This window comes from Stigmatopora nigra, chromosome 1 (assembly GCF_051989575.1).
Source record: "Stigmatopora nigra isolate UIUO_SnigA chromosome 1, RoL_Snig_1.1, whole genome shotgun sequence".
Taxonomy (NCBI): domain Eukaryota; kingdom Metazoa; phylum Chordata; class Actinopteri; order Syngnathiformes; family Syngnathidae; genus Stigmatopora; species Stigmatopora nigra.
The window spans coordinates 17,460,258-17,479,413 of NC_135508.1; the positions used below are offsets into that span (position 1 = coordinate 17,460,258).

Here is a 19,156-nt window from a genome sequence, read left to right on the forward strand (position 1 = left end):
ATAATGGCAATGACACACCTGGCACACCTCCAAATAAACAAAGTGGCTCCATCAGATGAAGCTGATGGTTGATGCAGAGTTCGGCTCAAAATCTGGTTTCATACCAAATTAATTCATGTTGAAGGGGAAAAAAATTATAATGAGGGGGAAATATTAGGAAAAAAAATTATTTAATTTTTTTTACATCAGTATATACGTTAGTTTGTACCTTTATATGATCAAATAAACCTATCAATCAACTAACATTTTCTAATTAAATATAGGTGAACTTATGACTTCCATTAACTAATCAAACTAATGTGTAATAGGCAGTAGTAAATGTAGAAAAGGTTGAAAAGGAGTAAAACAAATTGAAGGTTACACATTAAATTGTTATAACTGATTTGTTGCCATACTTTTCTTTAAATGTATTACTCTTATTACATAGTAATGAAATGTGTTTTTGTTTATTTCAAGATGCAATACGTTTCTGCATCAAAGTTAAACGTAGGTCTGCGCATCGATTCATTCTGAAATCGATTAGTTATCCCTAACAATGAAAGTTACATATAATCGAACACAGAGAAAGTCCGACACTGTTGACGTGGAGTCTGTTTCACTTTCAAGTGGGTTCTGTTACATAAAGTCCAGTTTATAGAAGTCTATTATCATGTTGGATTTTGCTATATTTGCTGTGACCTTTATAGTCGTTTTGGTTGGCGCAATTGTGTATTTGTATCCGGTAAGTTAGCAGCAAAAGCATCACTGTTATGAAGATGTATTGTGCTAGTTCTGTTATGTTGTATTTCCATGGTGTGGTATGTAGTATCATATTGTAACCATCCGTTTCATGCCCAATCGTTATCTGTAAAAATGCACAATCCACACTCACTTGGGACAAATTAATCACGTAACAAAATCAACACAGATCAAGTCTCTTGTGCTTGATCTATTTTTTTAATTGGGACACATTCTTCCCCCCAATAACATTTAGTTCTTAGTCACATTTCTTCTTTTATATCAATTAATTCCGGGCTTCAAGTTAGCCAGTACAGAATTACTGTTGTCTGTAGGTTACCATTTGTTTGTAGATGACAAGTTGGCCAAACGTGGGAAGCCTTCTGGGGAGAGCAATTAAATTTGCAAAAGAAAAAATCTGAATTTGACCGGTGTAATTTTTGGGTTGCATACGCATCAATCATTGGAGCCATCATTGATCACTACTAAAAAGTGGGCATAAAAGGCAGATTTAAAGCTCAGGCAAAAAAAAAAAATGTTCATATTCTGGCATTTCATATGTGTAGGATTGTTTTTGTTCATTATTTCAATTGTCTATTGTAACGTTTATTATAATTGCATTTTCAGTCATCCAGAAGATCATCAGACTTACCAGGTCTGAACCCCACCGATGAAAAGTAAGCCCCATGCAATTTATTGTCATCCCCCTGCTATTTTAACCTTGTAAATATCTTCATGCAGAAGACAAGTGTGTCATAAGTGTGTGTCTTTTTATGTTGCATATCAGAGATGGCAACTTGCAAGACATTGTCAACAGAGGCAGTATGCATGAATTTTTGGAAGCGTTACATGAGGAGTTTGGATCTGTGGCATCCTTTTGGTTTGGTCGGCGGCTGGTGGTAAGTCTAGGTTCCGTCAACCAGCTGCGGCAGCACATCAATCCAAACCACACAAGTAGGTTTGCAACCCAATAAACATGAGAAGAAAAGATTTAAAGGTTGCTTTTCAATACAAGTTATCTGCTTTCCATAGCTGACTCATTTGAGACCATGCTGAAATCGTTGCTAAGTTACCAGTCAGGAGCAAGTGGTGGGCTTAACGAGGCTGTCATTAGGAAAAAGTTACGTGACAACGCCATCAATGACACTCTTAAGAACAACTTTTCATTGGTTTTCCAGGTTTGGCTTTTGATATAAGCTGTAATATATCTCTGCGCTACCTTATTGTCCTACAAATTTTCTTCCCTCTCTGACTGGGTTTTGCTAGTTAGTCGAGGAGCTGGTTGGAAAGTGGGTATCATTCCCTGAGGCTCAGCACATACCGTTATGTGCTCATCTTTTGGGTCTCTCCATGAAGACTATCACACGACTTGCCCTTGGTGAACGCTTCAAAGATGATGCTCAAGTCATATCCTTCCGCAAGAACCATGACGCGGTGCGAAATACATCTTAAACCACCAATGAAAAGAACTAATTATTGTTTTTCAGTAAAGCCAGAGTTTTTTTTTCTTTTTCTCATACTCGCAGATCTGGTCAGAAATTGGGAAAGGCTATTTAGATGGCTCCCAGGAGAAAAGCCCCAGCAGGAAGATGCATTACACAACAGGTTAGCATCCGTGCACTCCAAAACCTCCTTAGGTTATTCCGCATGGAGATGAATTAACAGTTTGACTTCATCATGTTTTGTATTCGTCTTCCGTTTGTGAATTTTAATAGTTGGAAAGCGCTCAAAAGAGTTGAAATTAACTTAATGCACAAGTTATGAATGGGAGTTCTTAATCGGGAAACCACAGTACAAATAGTTGGGAAAATAAATTATATTATAGGCCGGTACACAATTATTTGATCCAAGGCAACTGTTCTCGATTGTTGAACATTTTTAATGCAAAGGGCCTAGTCAGTTCTGATTATTTAGATGAAGAGTCAATGTATTTGTGGCTCGTGCGTTTTTATTTAAGGGTTAGCATAATCACCTCTGGGAAAAAAATGTACCAAGGCATGTATAAATGGGCACTCCATCAACAAATGAGTCACCCTCATTTAAAACACCAAAAAAAGCACAATTGAAGATGCCTTTTGAATTAAAGGTGAGACATCTTCAACTAACAAAAACAGCCCAATTGCCTCAATTTGGTTGTATACACATTACCTGGTCCATTAACACTCCCAACAACAATACTACTCTAATCGCTTTTTTTTCCAATTTAGAATATTCTACAAAAAAAATCCTGCCCAAGTTTATTTAAAAATAAAGAAGGACCCTTTTGCAACTGCTTTGTACGCTCATAACTTTTCATCCTCCAAAGCTGTGGGGCATTCAGCTAAGGGCATCCTGGGGGTGTTTCGCCCCTCTGCGGACCGTCCGCTCAATCCCGAGATCCAACTAAGAGCTTTTTAACTGCAGTAACTTTAAGAAACGCTATTGGAGCTGGAGTTACCGTGGCTGCTGGCACCAGACTGGCCATCCAATGGGGCCTCGTCATAGGGTTTGGAGCAGGGGTGGCCAACTCCGGTCCTCGAGAGCTGCTATTAGCTCTGTTTTCCACATCTCCCTCCTCTAGCACACTTGAATCAAATGATCAACTCATCAGCAAGACGTCCAGAAGCTTGATAGCGATCCTGATGATTTGATTCAGGTGTATTGGTGGCGGGACACATGGAAAACACACCGGATAACAGCTCTTGAGGACCAGAGTTCGCCACCCATGGTTTAGACTTTAGAGCATGCTTAGTCCAGTTACAGGGCCTCGAATGAGTTATTTTACTATCTGCCCATGTCGGGAATGGGTAAGGCCTGTTGATTGTAATAATAAAAGGAAAAGAACAGAATGTTCACTGAATAAATAATACTAAATGGATGCCATTGTGTCTAAAAATGATTTTTTTTTTCAGCGTTATCTGAGATGGAGACTATGTTGCTGTCTGTGGCCAGGGAGAGAAAAGCCAACAAGACGCAGACGGTGTTTGTGGACTCGCTGCTTAAGTCCACTCTCACTGAGCGACAGGTGAGACCAGTTGCAAGGTGTTTCTTATAAAAGCACACTGGATTAGTGGAGTGTATTTACTGATTTTTGTTTGTTTGTTTGAATAAGATCATGGAGGATTGTATGGTCTTCACTCTGGCAGGAAGTGTCATCACTGCCAACTGTGTGTACTAAGTCTCACTGCATTTCATGACTATAACTAGACATTTTTCCAAATTGATGTCAAAACTCTACATTGGCAGTGTGTATTTGGGCTCTCCACTTCCTTTCAACCTCAGAAGAAGTCCAAGAGAAGTTGTATCAAGAGCTAGAAGATGTTTTGGGCTCAGATCCCATTTCATTGAACGAGATCCCTAAACTCAAGTCAGCTTTTTGTGGATATTAAAGTAACAATTGATTTCTTGTGTATTTGATTTGATAGACACATTGACAGTCTTTTATTTGATCAGATATTGCCAGCAAGTCTTGAACGAGACTGTTAGGACTGCAAAGTTGACACCCATTGCCGCCCGACTTCAGGAGTTGGATGGAAAAGTTGATGAGCATGTCATTCCCAAAGAGGTATGGTAGTTTCTTCATGTCCACGCCCAAGACTTGAGGGACAAAATGCAATGTAATATCTTATATATCATATTTCAGAGCCTTGTAATATACGCTTTGGGCGTTGTACTGCAAGATTCCAACACCTGGAGAGAAGCAAACAGGTATTTTTTTCCCATTTGTGTCTTACTTAGATGACTGATATGGAGTATGTTTGTCTCTAGGACTTTTATATAGTTGTGTATTCTTTTAAAACGCTTTTTGACAAATTCTCAGGTTTGACCCGGATCGATTTGACGACGAGTCGATCAGAAACTGTTTCTGTCTGCTCGGTTTCTCTGGGAATCAGACTTGTCCAGAGCTAAGGTAACAGTCCTTAAGCACACATTAAAACATATTAACTTTATTTATTTATTTTTTAATTATCTATTTGCCTGTTAGATTTGCATACACAGTAGCTACTGTACTGCTCAGCACATTGGTACGGAAGTTGAGGCTTCATCGTTTGGAAGGTCAAGTCCTGGAGGTCAGATCAGAACTGGTTTCAGCACCAAAAGATGAAACTTGGATCACCATCAGCAGTCGAAGCTCGTCTTAATTTATTCAACTTCATTTCATATTTTTGCCATACACCAGAGCTGCCAACTTCTCCGGAATTTCAGGAGTTTACTCCGGACAAGTAACCCAAACTCCAGGACTTCTGACAACCTCCCTAAAGTCTGGAAATCCCAAAAATTTGTCACCTACATTTTTTGTTAGCAACCATTTCAGAAAAGGACCAGATTTCCAATTTAAATACCTTAAATATCAAATAATGGAAGTGTAACTTGAAGTCCTAATTTCAAATGTTTTTTTTTAAGTTTTAACTCAGTGACAACCCTTGATATAGACGCCCAATCCAACAGTTTGAAATGTAATACCATGTGCTTAGAAATGTATTTCACCAACTTTATAATTGTGAAGTTCTGAAACGACCGATCACTGCCATCTCTTGAATGTCTCACCATCAATGCATTGAAACATGATCACTAGCCTCTGTCTTAGTTGAAATGTATGATGACTATAAATTTAAACAATGAGTCAAAGGCAACGCATATAATCCATAATGTATAAGTATATTACAATGTGTAAGTGAATGGTTTTCACATTGCATCATCATTTTGGATTATTTTGATATAGGTTCCTATAAATTAAAATAATAAAATAATAGTTCTGCACCATTTCGCACGTTTTGTTTATTTCAGTGTGTTGTCAGATTTTCACTCATAAGCAGGCCTTTATAATATAAGAAGGTCAAGCAAGATACGAAATCCAAATATTACTTACTACATACAGTTTGAGACAAGGGTGTCAGACTCGGATTGGTTCGCCGGCCGCTTTAACGTCAACTCGATTTCACGTGAGCCGGACCATTTTAGATATAATATTTCGATTTTTTTTAAATAAATTGATTAAATGAACTGGATTAAAGGCCCTAAATATTCAGTTTTTTATAGATCTAAAACAATGTTATACTTTAAGATTTTACAAAATGATTTTTTAACTAAAAACAAAGAAAATATGTATTAAAAAATAGCAATTATCGATTTAAAAGGGGCACAATCAGGAAATGTAATATACATTTATACTCTTCATTTTAATTTGATCCTAAAACAGAAAGTCAGGACTCATGGTTTACTTTTCCGGGCCACACAAAATGATGCGGCGGGCCAAATCTGGCCCCCGGGCCGCCACTTTGACACACATGGTTTAAGAGAATCGTTAGGGTATCATTTTGTTATTTAACGCTAGAGGGAGCCAATATACTCTTTGTGCTGTACTTCCCCACCGATAATCTCAATCAGTGCTCTGATATTTCCACCACCCGTCAACCGGGGATCCCTACAGTACCGCACACAACCGTGGCGGCGCCAGTGAGCCCACGCTGCCTCACTAAAGATGTGAAAATGGCGGAGCTACAAATGCTTTTGGAAGAAGAAATTCCAGCAGGTCGAAGCGCTCTATTGGATAGTTTCACTAATTTGGAAAGAGTCGCCGAGTATTGTGAGAGCAACTATGTCCAGGTAAGCATGTTTCAATGTAGGATTTCTCGCCTGCTTTTGGCACGCAGCTCGCAGTAGCTGTTGCTAGTTTTTTTCGACGGGATGCGGCGTGTTAGCCAAGCGTAGATGAAAGGCAACAACATCGCGCGTTAATGATCAACTCGCATGTTTTTTTTTCTAATGTCCCGATCTGTGATTAATGAAGAAAGTCTCGAAATATTTGTCATTCTCGCATATCAAACACGTATGTGTGACTTTTCCGAATGCTGTGGGCGGTCGCCGTAGCCTGATAGCTCGCAGCTGTCCATCAGACACAAACGTTTTGGATGGTGTTAAACATCGATTTCTTTGGCCTCCGATTCATCAGCGAATTGTTTTGATTTAGGATGTAAAGCCAGATTAATCTCAGATCATGGTTGCGCGAAACACATCTTTAAAACGGAACCAGTCGTCTGATTCATGATCTCGTGGTGGACGAATAGGGCGACTCATCGGATTTTAACCGTTCATTTCTACATTTTCATTTCAATCCAGGCCGATTATTATATGATGTCACGTCATGGGATATTTTTTTCATTTATGAAATGGTATTTAACCCTCTCACGCCGTCTGTTGTTATTGATGTCCGGCAGGTGTAGTCTAACGCACGATTTTACAATTAATCGTGTAGTAAAAGAGGCGTGCCGTTTCAGTGGTGAGTGGTTGCTAGTGCACTGTTAGAGTGGAAATGCTTTGATTTGTCTTATTTCCATTCTGGAAGAACAAGTCTGACTGGTTTCACTCAGATTTTTCTTCCAACCTTTGTCACACTTTTGGTTTATCCTTGAGTAAACGTTTAATGTCATCATTAACACTTCCTCAGTTTATTCCTTCTTGAGAATCACTTCCTTCTTGACTAGTTCCCTTCAATGACAAGTCTTGTTTCATTCTGATGTGACGCCAACGCGTTGGCAATTATAGTTGCGTTACGACTGTTGGCAGTGTTTTCCTTTTGTTGCTCTGAACTTGACAGCTGGCCTTTGTTTCAGCCTCGAAAGTGGAAACACTGGGGCAAACCAATTGCCTCTGGAAATGAATAGAGCACTGTCATCTAGTTTACATGCCACTGTTGCTAGAATTAGGTTAGAGATAAACATAAAAAAAAGTGCAATCAAGCTAATTTTGGGACTGGCTGGTGAGGTTATACCAATCCGCTCCCCTGAATTAATCTGGGGTAAACTCTGGCAAATAAGTATCAGTGGTTAGAAGATTGTGCGTGGTAATATGTCGCTATTGTGGGTTGAATGTGTCTCTCTCACCGTTTGGGCTTTTAAACTCTTTCTTTGTGTTATGTACATGTTCTCCCCATTATGTCTCCATTGGGCGTGACCTCTTCCCACATTCCAAAAACACAAGCTCTTAATTGTTGTTGGTGGTGAAGGATTTATTCGCGAGTGTCCAGTGGTTTGCAGAAAATAAGGCCAGTTTGTTATTGGGCACTTCTAACCTGAATTCCACTGCTGAGCTTTTACCCTGATGATTGCAAATAAATCAGTTGAAATTTGCAATTTAACGGTTACTTAGAGGTCATTATCAGTAATGTTGTACAGTGATACCTCGAGATACGAGCTTAATTCGTTCCGGGACTGAGCTCGTATGTCGATATTCTCGTAACTCGAACAAACGTTTCCCATTTTAATGAACTAAAAATGAATTAATTCGTTCCAATCCTCTGGAAAAAAAACAAAATAAATGGATATTGGATTGAAAAAAAATGTTTTATTTCTTCTAATTCGCCATCTATTAACAAAGTAACATAACTAGTGGTTTAATATTACTAAAATGTGTTTAATAGTCCTAATTATACAGATTTCAAAGGCGGGGGAAAAAGAGACGGACAGAGAAAAGGGGGCGGGCTGCTTTTTTTGCAAAGCAACACGCTAGTTTAATAACATAAACAATTTTAAATAAACTTGAATTACGATGCAGACATACTCAGAAATAAATTTAATCTAACCTTACAGTATCTACATATAATTATTTGCTCGAAAATTTACTCGTATCCTGAAATGTTTGTATGTCGGGTGTACATATGTCGAGGTACCACTGTATGTGGACAATACTTTTAAAAAATCACATTGCTTTCTACAGTCTCCAGATAAGCAGAGAGCGCTGGAGGAGACCAAGAACTACACCACTCAGTCCCTGGCCAGCGTGGCCTACCTGATCAACACGCTGGCCAACAATGTCTTGCAGATGCTGGATATCCAGGCTTCCCAGCTACGCCGCATGGAGTCTTCCATCAACCACATTTCTCAGGTAGGCTATGGACTCCTGACATGCAGATAATTGCATACTGAAAAGGGACCAGGCCACGCCTCAAAGAAATCACCTAACTTAAAAAAGAAGAAGAAAAAAACAGGTCAAATGTATACAGAAAAGAAAAAAGAAAATCCTCTAACCTTGCCTTTTAAGCTTTAAGTGGACCAAGTCCTCTTAAAAATAAACACATCTGATATACTCCGGGATAACCATTTTCAGTGCTAGCCCTTTGATATAGCACACTGTAGCAATCAAAACGGTCACATTGGTAATAAAAACGGTATGTAGATTACAGTTTTTAAGCAAATGACCAAAAATTTATTTGACACCAAAATTTAGGCCCTTAACATTTGCTGAAAGAAAACTTTCTTGTTGAATCGCAACACAAAAGAAAGTGATTCCTAAGTTTTATCTGCATACGTTGAATTGAGTGCACTTTCAGAACACGGCCAATTACGATTAGAACCAATGTAAGAAAACATATTCCTTTATTCAGACGGTGGACATCCACAAAGAGAAGGTGGCCAGGCGAGAGATTGGCATCCTCACAACCAACAAGAACACGTCTCGCACACACAAGATCATTGCTCCAGCTAATCCTGAGAGGCCAGTGCGCTATGTCCGCAAGCCTGTTGACTACAGCATACTAGATGACATGGGCCATGGAGTCAAGGTAAATTCAAAAAAGAAAATGAAAACATCCTTTTACATTTCAAACTTACATTGGAAATGCACGTGTCCAATAAAAAGTTTCTGCTGTGCCTTGCTATGGACTTGTCTTGAGTGACTTCTTACTCAATTTCAATGAAGTGTAGTTTCTTGTAATCGACACCCTTGAAATTTGATTACGGTTAAACGACCATATTTATTAATCTATCTATTGTGTGACAATGGTACCCATTTTCATCATAGTTGGTCTTTATTAATTATTTCGCTTTTGTATTGTATTTCTCTTTCTTTTTCTCTCACCAGCAGTTGATGTTCATATTGGCATACTTTTTAAATGGGAATTTCAAAAGCTTTTGACATTTTTAAAAGAAAACAAAAGAAATCACATTGGGGCAGTGAATTTCCTCATTTCTATTGCGTACTAATTTGATGATTTCTTTCTCTTTGTTTCTCTCTCTGCTCGCCTTATTTAATCTTTGTAATCAACTGTAGTGGTTGCAAAGGTTTAAGGTAAGATTTTCAAAACCAGCCCCGCAACGAAGAAACAATGTTCAATTTTGGAATGCTGATTTGTGTTGGTGTTTTTGTGATTGTTGCTGTGGTTGTTATTAAGGAGTAGTTTGATATTTTGCGATGACAAGTCTTTAAGATGGATTTAAGCAGTCGTAAATTTGAATTGATCATTTCGGGTTTCAAACAGATTCACAATGTCTAACGACTCCTTTTTAAAACAAATTGTATATAAAAAAAAAAACATGCAAATATGAAACCTTTCCTAACACTTGTCTGTTTGTGTAGGCAAGTGCTCAGAGCATGAAAGTTGGTGGTGGAGGTGGACTGCCTCGCACAAACCCTCCAACACAGAAGCCGCCCAGCCCACCTATGAGCGGGAAAGGGACCCTTGGGTGCGTAATCCTTCTCAGTGTGCAGTGATAAACATGTTTTGTATTTGTGATCTTGTTTCTGCTCCCTTGTCTTGGCTGTCAAAGTTGATTTCAATACAGATGCCAGGAGGGTGACATTCTGCCCGTTGACTCTAGGATAAAAAAATCAAAACAGGGAATTTCAAAGTGTAGTTGTGTGCATACGCTTCCACACACATTTTGCAAGTAAAATTTAAAAAATCGGGATCTTATTTTTTTTCTTTATAGATGTTTTCTGTCAAACTGTTGAATGTGTTTCTCTAATCCTGACGTGGTGTCTGATCTTGCATCGTAAATATTCTCTGTTTTTGTCACTTTGGGGACATTCCTATGTCTCAGGCGCTATTCATATCACTGTGGCTGTTCTTAGGAATTGTCTGCTGGATTTGTGAGTGGCTCTGTCCCATCTGCTCAGTGACGTTTCTCTTTGTGTTTATGTCTGCAAAAAGCATGCCACCACACCTACACCTTCATGATGGATTCGACTCTGCAGTCTTGGGTTAACCCTTTATAGGGCCGTCACTTAACTCATTGGCTGCCATTGAAAACGCCAGACGTCTAATCTGTTTTGACTGGGAGGGTTGACAGCGATCATTCGTAGCCATTGTGTCAGTGCATTTCCATCAAACCGGATGTTGATTCTTGTCGCTGGTGGGAAATTAGTTTAATGCTCAAAAAAAAAAATATATCAAATTATTAGGAGGCCTAAATACAGTATATTTCTTTTTTTTCCGGGTTTTAACATGTGTTGGTGTAGTTATTCAAAAAGTATAAAAAAAATACAATTATGATTAACAATAAAACAACAATAGAATTATAATTGATCCCTGGCATCGACATTTTGGGGCATGTATGTAGGTCCAAGTTTTAACATTACATAATGCGTTTACAAGCCTTCTTGGGGATGCAGTTTATATACATTTAATGTATTTATACATCTTCAAAAGGCATGCCTTCCACTGTAAAGGGTTCAAGACTGACATTTGGAATTTCTTTTGGATTTCCCTTAGTTATGTTTGTGATCAGCTTAACCACACATGGCTGTCCATATTTCTCATAGCAACATATTGCCATGGCAGCGCATCTTCACACTTAAGCAGCCACCTCTCCTTTTTAAGAATTTTAGCTGTCACTTAAAATACAGTGTCACTTATTATATTCTTATCCTGGGATAGCTGCATGCTATGTACCGAGAGATTTGAAAGCATTCGACGCAATCTGTTTCAGGCAGCCAAGTGCTGCTTTGGTTCTGCACAGCTGTTGCTATCTGCGGATTCTCCCCAGCCAGCCCTAATGTTCCATCTGTCATTCCCCGTTTTCTTTAAGTTTGCACTTGTTTGTTTCCCCACTTTCCCCCTTCCCCTGTTCCACAATTCTCTGTGGATGTCCCTCCACCCCACCCAACTCCTGACCCTCTCACAGGCGACACTCCCCATATAGGACGCTCGAGCCGGTGCGTCCTCCCGTTGTCCCTAACGACTACGTCTCGAGCCCGACGCGCAACATGGCGCACCCCCTGCAGAGCCCAGCACGCAATGCATCTGTTAATCAGAGGAACCGCACGTACAGGTACCCCCTCCCCCCTTCCCAGCATGCCTCACTACCGTGTCCAAACTGCCCCTGTTGCGCTAGCCCCAGGCCTTTAGTCCTCTCCCGTCTTGCACACCAACCCGACCCACCACTGAAAAGTCCTTCTTTGGAGTCCTATTTTAACCTTCGTTTCCCCAAGTATTTTTCACATGGCGAATACCCAGACTGGCATAATCTGTACAGAAATGTATACAATATCAAGACACGATGTCCTTCTTAAGACAAAACTTTTAGCGAGGCTGATTGATGACCGAAAATGTGTATTGCGTAAAAAAGGTTTTGAACCTTTTGAGCCTCACCCATCCTCATCTCACTGCAACTCTGCTTTTCTGCTATAGCCGTGCGTCATTTCTTGTCTTTTGTGTGCTCACATTGCCAAGTGTCATTGTTAGGCTGCTTTCGATATCCACGATATCACCGCAGTGTGCTTCTCCGTGATGCTTTGTGCTGTAGTAAAAGCCCCAAGCATAGTGACACAAGTTGAATTTGAGAAGGCGGCGGCGGGTGTGATAGCGAGCGTTGTCCTTGCCCTGATGTCTTTGCTGACCCACCACCAGCAGCGGGAGCAGTGGAGGCAGCCACCCCAGCAGTAGTCGCAGCAGCAGCCGGGAGAACAGCGGCAGCGGCAGTGTGGGTGTGCCCATCGCCGTGCCTACACCAGCACCGCCGACAGCCTTCCCAGGTACGTCTTTTGAGTTTCTGCTCCTAACAATCGACTAAACTGCTCAGTGACAGGCTTCTGCAGTCTATAGACCAAATGACTGATGAGAATGTGAATGATTCCTGAGTATTGTAGAACATTCCTCCTCTATCCCTCACCCTTCTTTTCTTGTCTTCTCCCTTCCTCTCAATTTTTTCGTAAACCTACACCTCACTCCCAGTCCCTGTCCAATCCAATGCGACTAAACCTACACCCAACACTGCCACCACCCCTGGTCACATACCCCCTGTCCTTGATGGCCCCCCTCAAGCCTCTAACCTACCTATCGAGATCCCGCATGTGCCCCCACCCCCTCCCCAGCTCCCCACCTCCACAGCCCCCGCTGGCACAGGACCCACTGCTTATGGAAACTCCGTACAAGGTGAGTTGAACCCAGTGTGGAAAGAGCCCCTACCACCCACCCATCATCTCCTTGATCCATACGCAGCTGTAAAATTCACATCATTAAGGAAAATTAATTGTAGAAGCTCTGTAGAGCACATGTGTTGGAACTGCATGCCTGGCCTCTCCATGGTTCCGCTACTTATTTTCAACCTTCACAACAACTCTGTTGTCATGGTGATGTATTGCGCATGCAAATTCAGCCTTTCTTTGGTTGTGCCAGCACTTTTATTGTGTTGTGTGATTATTGCCTAGTTGAGTTTTTTTTTCTTTCCTCGAAAGCCCTCAAGACAAAACATGGTCTGAATATACACTTTCCAACAGGTGCGCCTCAGTTCTACAGCATGAACCGCCCAGCGCAGCATCCACAGAACACCAACGTGGGAGGCTCACTGCCGTACCGCCGGCCCTCATCTGTCACTGGTCAACCTAACACGGTACCTAATCAAAACCAGCTCAACGGTGGACCCCACTTTGTCCAAAATCAAGGTAAAAACAATATTTCATTTGTGAACAACCTGGTTTATTGGATGTCTAATAAAACTATTCCAAGAGCGGCCACAGTGGGTGCAGGTTTTTGTTCCAATTTATCCTTCACGGTCATGGGGGGTTTCATTTGAAACAAGTAGTACCTGACCTTAATCAACTGATTACCCTTTTAAGACAACACGTTGGTGAAAATGTGTCCTCTTTATCGGTTGGAAAGAAAACCTGCACCCACCGTGGCTCTAGAGGACAGCTTTGGACACCCATGGTCTAAACTCTAAAAGATGGTGTCCAAATCCATATTTCTATTATACAGGGCACCGAACAATAAGATGGTTTTTATTTATATGAAATTGAATATGCCCGGACATGACTGTGGAAATTGTGAATGTGGGGAACATTATAAACATCTTACATCTATTATTTTAAAAGGATACAATGCAGTACGTTGAAATGACCTCAAAGTATTTTGGCTCCGTCCCCCTCCTTTTCTATCTTTCAATACTCAATTGCAGGCCCACTTGCGCCCCCTCCCCCCTCCATGCAGATCACCCCTCAACTGCCCCTGATGGGCTTTGTGGCCCGAGTTCAGGAAACCAGTAAGTGGTTCTAGTGGCGTTTTGCATGAGCTCCATCTTGACTCTCATTTTTCATGGTGTCAAAACCACTAGTTTGGGGAAATTTTGTGGCAGGGGTGGTGACTAAAAGGCCACTTTTTTTTTTCATCAACCAGTCTGTTGATTTATTAAAACCTATTTCAGAGGCCACCCAGCCCCCTCAGCGGGTGGTCTTAAGTGCCGACGTTTATTTAAAAAAAAGTCATTCATCATCAAACTGGCCTTACCAAGTTTGAGTACAATAGCTAATATTTATTACCAACTGTGCCTGTAGGTTTTTAATGCCAAATATCTGAGTATTTTTTATATTTTGAGGTTTTTCCTCTGAATAATGTTAAAAGTATTGGTTGATGGGCTTTATGTTGCTGAGATTTGTATGTCCAAGACATGTGAGATGGATGTTGCTCTTTATTTTATATTATTACAGCACAACTGTGATATTCAGTTACTCGATCACATTGTTTTTGGCCTTTTCCTGATTGATACAATTTCCAATGGGCTGAAGAGAATCACACTCACAATTAAGCAGTGTTTAAAAGCATGTTTATCGCTGCGCTATTTATCTTAAGAATGCTAGTATACCTTTTTGTTCCATGCATGCCTTCCACCGGGTGGGTGAAAAAACAGCATGCCATCATCATCTTTTCCCCCAATGCATGAGAATAGCAGCAACTCGTATTTACTCTAAACAATACTTTGCTACTGTAGTGTGCTGATGGCAAGTGGTGGTTATTTGATCCCTTTCTCCAACTAGTCTCAGATGTGCCGCCACCGCCACCCCTTGCCGATGAGCCTGTGTTTGACGACCCAACACCTCCTCCTCCACCACCAGAGGACTACGAGGATGATGAGGAAGAAGAGGAGTCCGCAGTGGTGGAGTATAGCGACCCGTATGCGGAGGAGGACCCTCCTTGGGCACCACGCAGCTACCTAGAGAAAGGTCAGCTTTTACTCCATAGGTTCATTGATCAGCGCTCCTTAACTTTTAGTGAGACACCTTACTTAAGCTAAGTTAAAAACTTAAATAATGCTCACAAAAACATAAAAATATAATTTCTTGTCTTGATTTACTCTCAAATTGACTACTGAAAAATCTAGGTATAAATTATTGGATACAAATCCGATATATCCCTACAACTTTGCGTAAAAGGAAGCAGGCTCATTCTGACATCTAATGGAAGAACATTTACCGTATTTTCTCCCATATATATTCAATTTAAAAAAAAAATACATTCTCAGTAACGGTACAAATTTGACAGCTAGCTGGGGAATGTTTTAAAAGAATGTTATTCTTTTGGATGGCCACCAGAGGGGATCACCACCTATTAAAGTCAAATTATCTTTTCCATTTTCCTCACTGGAATTCCTTAAGTCTGAGGGCTTGCTGACAGGAACAGTTCGTACAAAAAAAGGCATTGCAAAATTGATATACTCATTTACTGCATGCTTCACGCGGCACACTTTTCTCAGTGCTCCCGGTTTTAGTTGGCGTTTACTGAAACAAAATTCCCTCTGGTTATGGCCCATATAAAATTTTTGAAATTTCACTTTGACTTAGATGTCTCATTTATACTGCGAGGATTGCCTGCAAATACTCTTGTTTCAGTGCTATTGACGGCACTAGACGCCCAATCTATTTTGACTAGGATGGCTCCCACCACTCTGAATAGGTTGGACTTCCAGTGAACGAAATGTGTGCTGTTTAAATGGTTAATTAACAGCTGACTCTCCTCTCTGGACTGTCCCCCACCCTCCTGCCCCCCCCCCCCCCCCCCCCCCCAGTGGTGGCCATTTACGACTACAGTCGGGACAAAGAAGACGAGCTGTCCTTCCAGGAGGGCGCCATCATCTATGTGATCAAGAAGAACGATGACGGTTGGTACGAAGGCGTGATGAACGGAACCACAGGCCTCTTCCCGGGCAACTACGTCGAATCCATCATGCACTACGCTGATTGAAAAACACCCCCTGGCCAAAACCCCTCCCGTCCTTTGGGTAACGAGGCGGCCCATGGGAATGAGGGGATTCAAGGGTTAAAGTTCACAGACTTTGAACATACAGAGCATGATCATCTATGGAATGGGATTGAAAGAAGAGACGAGGTCCAGTCATCTTGTCCACCATAACAAAACTACCACTACTTTGAACAGTTTCTTTTGAGCTATTTTTTTAATTGGGGAGTTTGCGTTTTACCACCAGGCATTTTCTAAAAATGTGCTCAGCCAAATTGCCCTTATTTTAAGAGTGCAACATTCGAGGTTCGTTGTGGGTTTATTGTGTGCGGGTCAATCAGAAGGAAGATTTTCATCCTGCAGCTTTGGTTTTGAGAAGAAAAAACCTTGGCAAGGCCAGAGAGATTGAGAACAACTCTTGTCTTTTTGGACCATCACAAAAATGTGCAGCAATTGTTTTAATGTGAGTAGGGAGCTTGTTGAGTGAAGCACCAACAGTGAAGACAAGCACATCCAGACTTCAGATTGATGTGACACAGAGTAAAGAAGGTAGAAAAAGTGTATATCTTACTATACGTTTACGCTAATGGACGGTCAGCGACCCTCCAAAGATGCGAGGAGTCAAACAATCGGTTACACAATGATCATTTGCGAAGAGTGCAGAAGTTTATTAGCTCGGGTGGCAAGGTTGGCCTCCGGCTCAGTTGCAGTGTTCTTAAGTGGTGGGGATGATTTTTCTTTTGTTTTACTGGTTGAAAAGGATTTGCATAGTGGCATGTTTCTTGAAGGACACAATGGCTCTATTGTGATGATTTTATGTCTTAATATTTTTTAGGTATGGTCAGGTGCGAGTCTTTTTCCTCCCTTTTATTGGTGACGCTTTTACATAGGTCATTTCAAAGACACTTGTGCCATACTGAGATGTGTGTTGAAGTCAGAGTGGAATGATCTCGTATTTTTTTTTCCTCTCCACGTTTTCCCAAGTTGTTTTAACCAAAAGAACATGCATTTGTAGTGAATTGATGTAGAAGAACTAATATAAAAGTGACAAGATTTATTGAGTATGATATGACAGCTGTTGTTAAAATGGTTTTAACCGTTGCATCTGTTGTGAGCAGTTTTAAGAGTGTACCATCTTAACTCGTACAATGTCATTGACGGCAATTGACGTCCTCTCCTTCCCACCTAAACTCCTAATTTGAATGAGTTAAATGCTCTTCGCCGTCAACTGCAGCCACTGAGTTAAAAGGCGCTTGGCATTGTTGGTACTAGCCTTCCCTCAGTACTTAAGCCAGAAACTTTATTTTCTATATTAAAAATGAAAAATATTCCAGTGAGTCTGTATGTGAGTCTTGCATGCCATTATTATGTGTGCTTTCCCCCAAAAACCAAATGTCAAGAGCAGTTTTTGGAAAAAGAAAGCAGTTGTGACCCACTCATCCAAAGAAACTTCAGCTTCCCCTGGGGAGTAGGAATCTGGCTCGGGGTCTGGGGGATGCTTGGGAACATGACGAGCAGTTTAATATCAGTCCATGATGCCATTGTGTTGCACAATTGAAGTTGATTTCGCAAGTCTCATATTTGTAAAATCCAGAGAACAAAGACAATAAAGATATACGGATTCAATTGCACTTGTCTTCATTGTCTCTATTTATGCCATAGCTTTCAAATTCCTCTGTCGTGTTCAGACAGAACTAATGTAAGCAGAATGTATTCGGGGATGGCGCCGGCAAACCATTCTGGCAGCTATGGGGAGCGGAGTGAGATTTAAATGTAACTTTAGTGTCGAGGCCCCGAGGTGGAAAATGACAGCAGTGAAAAGTAGTCTTAACGTGTGGAGACAGGAAGACTAAAAGGGGGATTTGTCTTGCGTTGTGTTTGTTGCTTAGCACTTGCAGAGGACGTGTTCTGACAATCTGCAGGTCTGACCGTCATTCTTTTACCTGGCATGCAATTAAAAAGAGACGTGATATCACTTCTTTATTTGCACTGTTTTAAATTTATTTGATTCATTCCCATTTTCCCGCCTCAGGACATGAAATATACTTTGATCCCGTCTGGCAGATGTCAGAATTTGTTTTCTCAATTTGCCTTTCATATGAGCGTTGCTTACTGGAAAGAATGCCGCCTTTCTCTAACACTTCAGACATGTGCTAGAGAGGAAGACATGTCTGAACAATGAACACAGTCGAGCATAGGAAAACTCATATTTGTTTCCTGAGCTGTATGACGGATGTGTAGCCTTTTTTTTGTGAATTGGATTTTTTTTAAGACACATGTTGATTATCCATCCCACTGTGACACTTTTCAATGGAGATGTTTATTCCATGTCGAGTGATTTTATGGCATCTGCCCAGTGACAATGATGGATTGTCAGGGTCGTTTCTGAAGTTTGCACTGTAATGTCTCTGATAATGTTGCCTGATTTATTTTTTTTTTTTACAGGGTGTACTATTATTTTCTCAAAAGCTAAAGAGTCAAACCTAAATTACTTTATACTGGTGGTGTCAAGCCTACTGCCTGCACACCCGAAAAAGTTCGCTAGGACGCCCGATCCGGCCTGCAGGATTTTTCTGCCTGGCAGGAACTTTGTAACTCGTTTATACTATACGTACAATATCAAATACATGTATTTTTTTTCAACACAGGTGCTGTATGACCAGAATTTAGTTGTTGGGTCGAGTGCATGCACTCCTGCGTATTGCTCAATTTTTTATCCACGCTCACATTCGATGTTTTACCCCCCTGCGGTCAAAATGACTGTGTCAATGGTAGCCAATGAGTTAACAAAGACCCTTAAAATTCCCCCAAAATAAGCAGAAATAGACAAACAAGCTCCACACAATTCCTCACAATCAATAGAAATGATCCAACATTTACAGAAGGATACCTGCAAGTACCCTAAAATGGCAAGTAATACAAAATAACACTAATTACCTGCCATTGACAATGATAGATGTCCATCCAATTCACTTAAACTGGCTGTGGCTCTTTCAATGCCATTGGCGGTGCTAGACGTCCAATCCATTTTAATTGTAGGTGCAAATGAAAGTTCATTCATTCACCCTTGCTAGTCAAAATGGGTTGGACATCTCGCACTGTCTATTGCAACCAGTAAGTTTACTTTTCTGGGATAAAAAAAAAAAAACCAAACTGGTCTGTCTCACATGAATTTGATTTGAACCAAGGAAACAAAAGAACCAGGAACTGTATTCATCCTTTGGACCCAATCAC

General features: G+C 40.7%; 2 protein-coding genes across 22 annotated transcripts; both read left to right on the top strand.

Moving 5' to 3' along the window:
• The first annotated feature begins 541 nt into the window (after positions 1-541).
• On the top strand, positions 542-5,462 carry cyp20a1 (cytochrome P450, family 20, subfamily A, polypeptide 1). Its single transcript, XM_077718011.1, has 13 exons — positions 542-721; positions 1,345-1,394; positions 1,505-1,671; positions 1,750-1,895; positions 1,984-2,151; positions 2,244-2,322; positions 3,609-3,721; positions 3,809-3,863; positions 3,943-4,063; positions 4,150-4,261; positions 4,340-4,404; positions 4,517-4,606; positions 4,682-5,462. Exons 1-13 carry the CDS (start codon positions 650-652, stop codon positions 4,836-4,838), a joined length of 1,395 nt encoding a protein of 464 aa, XP_077574137.1. The 5' UTR covers positions 542-649; the 3' UTR covers positions 4,839-5,462.
• Positions 5,463-6,100: 638 nt separating this feature from the next.
• abi2b (abl-interactor 2b) lies at positions 6,101-17,548 on the top strand. 21 transcript variants are annotated; one of them, XM_077712077.1, is made up of 12 exons: positions 6,101-6,303; positions 8,413-8,580; positions 9,080-9,256; positions 9,745-9,762; positions 10,051-10,157; positions 11,598-11,744; positions 12,326-12,447; positions 12,647-12,847; positions 13,192-13,356; positions 13,869-13,952; positions 14,725-14,910; positions 15,753-17,548. In XM_077712077.1, exons 1-12 carry the CDS (start codon positions 6,187-6,189, stop codon positions 15,926-15,928), a joined length of 1,668 nt encoding a protein of 555 aa, XP_077568203.1. In that variant the 5' UTR covers positions 6,101-6,186; the 3' UTR covers positions 15,929-17,548. The 21 variants fall into 21 exon arrangements, with proteins under 21 accessions (XP_077568203.1, XP_077568197.1, XP_077568233.1 ...); XM_077712071.1 differs by having other exon boundaries at positions 6,102-6,303; positions 12,323-12,447; XM_077712107.1 differs by lacking the exon at positions 11,598-11,744 and having other exon boundaries at positions 6,102-6,303; positions 12,323-12,447.
• The last annotated feature ends 1,608 nt before the right edge of the window (positions 17,549-19,156 follow it).